The sequence below is a fragment of the Propithecus coquereli genome, unplaced genomic scaffold, assembly GCF_000956105.1.
Source record: "Propithecus coquereli isolate 6110/MARCELLA unplaced genomic scaffold, Pcoq_1.0 Scaffold487, whole genome shotgun sequence".
Taxonomy (NCBI): domain Eukaryota; kingdom Metazoa; phylum Chordata; class Mammalia; order Primates; family Indriidae; genus Propithecus; species Propithecus coquereli.
In genome coordinates, this window is record NW_012150696.1 from 567,270 (window position 1) to 568,550 (window position 1,281).

General features: G+C 31.5%; 1 protein-coding gene across 1 annotated transcript in view; it reads right to left on the bottom strand.

Moving 5' to 3' along the window:
* Positions 1–1,281, bottom strand: part of LRP6 (low density lipoprotein receptor-related protein 6) — a 189,547-nt gene that overhangs the window by 84,385 nt on the left and 103,881 nt on the right. The window contains exon 8 of the mRNA XM_012655785.1: positions 542–569. Coding sequence (XP_012511239.1) covers positions 542–569 — 28 coding nt within the window. The remainder of the gene's footprint in view (positions 1–541; positions 570–1,281) is intronic.

Below are 1,281 nucleotides of genomic sequence, written 5' to 3' on the forward strand. Positions count from 1 at the left end.
TTCTCCAAGATTTAGCTATTTCAGATTAAATCTAACAACAAAAAATTATATTGCACTGAATGAAGAAGTTTACGAAGTCTATTAGAGTTCGACAAAAAAATATACTGGGTCTGCTTTATTACATTCTTAGCAGGTCTAAATTTTTAAATTACAGACCACACTTAACGTGGAAAAAACTGAAGGAGAATCCTTTGTTCATTGTGGATAATCATAGGAATGACTATTACACAGAATCTTTACATAGCTGGTGAGGACGTTAAACTGAAACAAGAAGTTAAAATACCTATCACTGTTAACTGCTCCATGGTTTGCAAACTTCCTTCCAAGAAATCCCGAAAATGTGGCCCTTGCAATTAACTATGGAACCTACCCTTTCTAACCCTTAAAAAAATCTCAGTGACCCATTTAAAACTATAGTAGTTTCCCACCTCTACAGAAATAATCCCCAGTCTGAAAAATCAATATTTTACATGGACTCCATTAGTTTAAAAAAATAATCATTTATATGTTTGACAAGCTTCAAACATCTATTTAAACCTACCAAGCATGTTAGTAATGGTGTGGTTTATCTAAAGGTCAGTACAAAATCTTTAGCTTACCAGGGGAGATTGTTTCAATAAAACTGAGTTACTAAAGACTTTGGCAACAAGAAAGTTTTCTTTAGGTAAAAAGGTTAACTGCACAGCAAATAAGGAAAAGTTAAAAGAAAATATTCATGTCGTACACAATATAAATTTCCTTTTAGCAATTTTCCCAAGGCAAAATGTATTATTCATTCTTAACCTAAGATGTGCAGTTACTACAATAAACATTAGAAAATGTTGTAACTGAACGCAACCTTAAAGGTCATCTGTTTCAAATGGTTTACTTTCCAGAGATTATGTGAATTATCTAACATCTCTCAGTAAAATGGCAAAATCAAACAAGAATTAAGGTCAAGGTCCACCATCATAAAATATTTCAATAAAGATCTGGAGATCACCATTCTTAACAACTAAACACTGTCATACATTAAGAGGCTGACCCCCTTCTGAAGAAAGTAGGACATTAAAATCCACACACTTTTACTTTCTGAGTACAAAACCCAAAGGAATAAAGTACTTTTCAAATAATCAGACCAAAACTATTTCCACACATAAAATTTTATAATAAAATGTGAGACGAAAAAGTGTAATGACAGAACACGTTTAAAAATGGTTCAAGAACAAATTCAAACTTGGTCAATAAAACACTTTCTAAGTACCAATATGCATCAGATTATCTTAATTTATATATATCCAA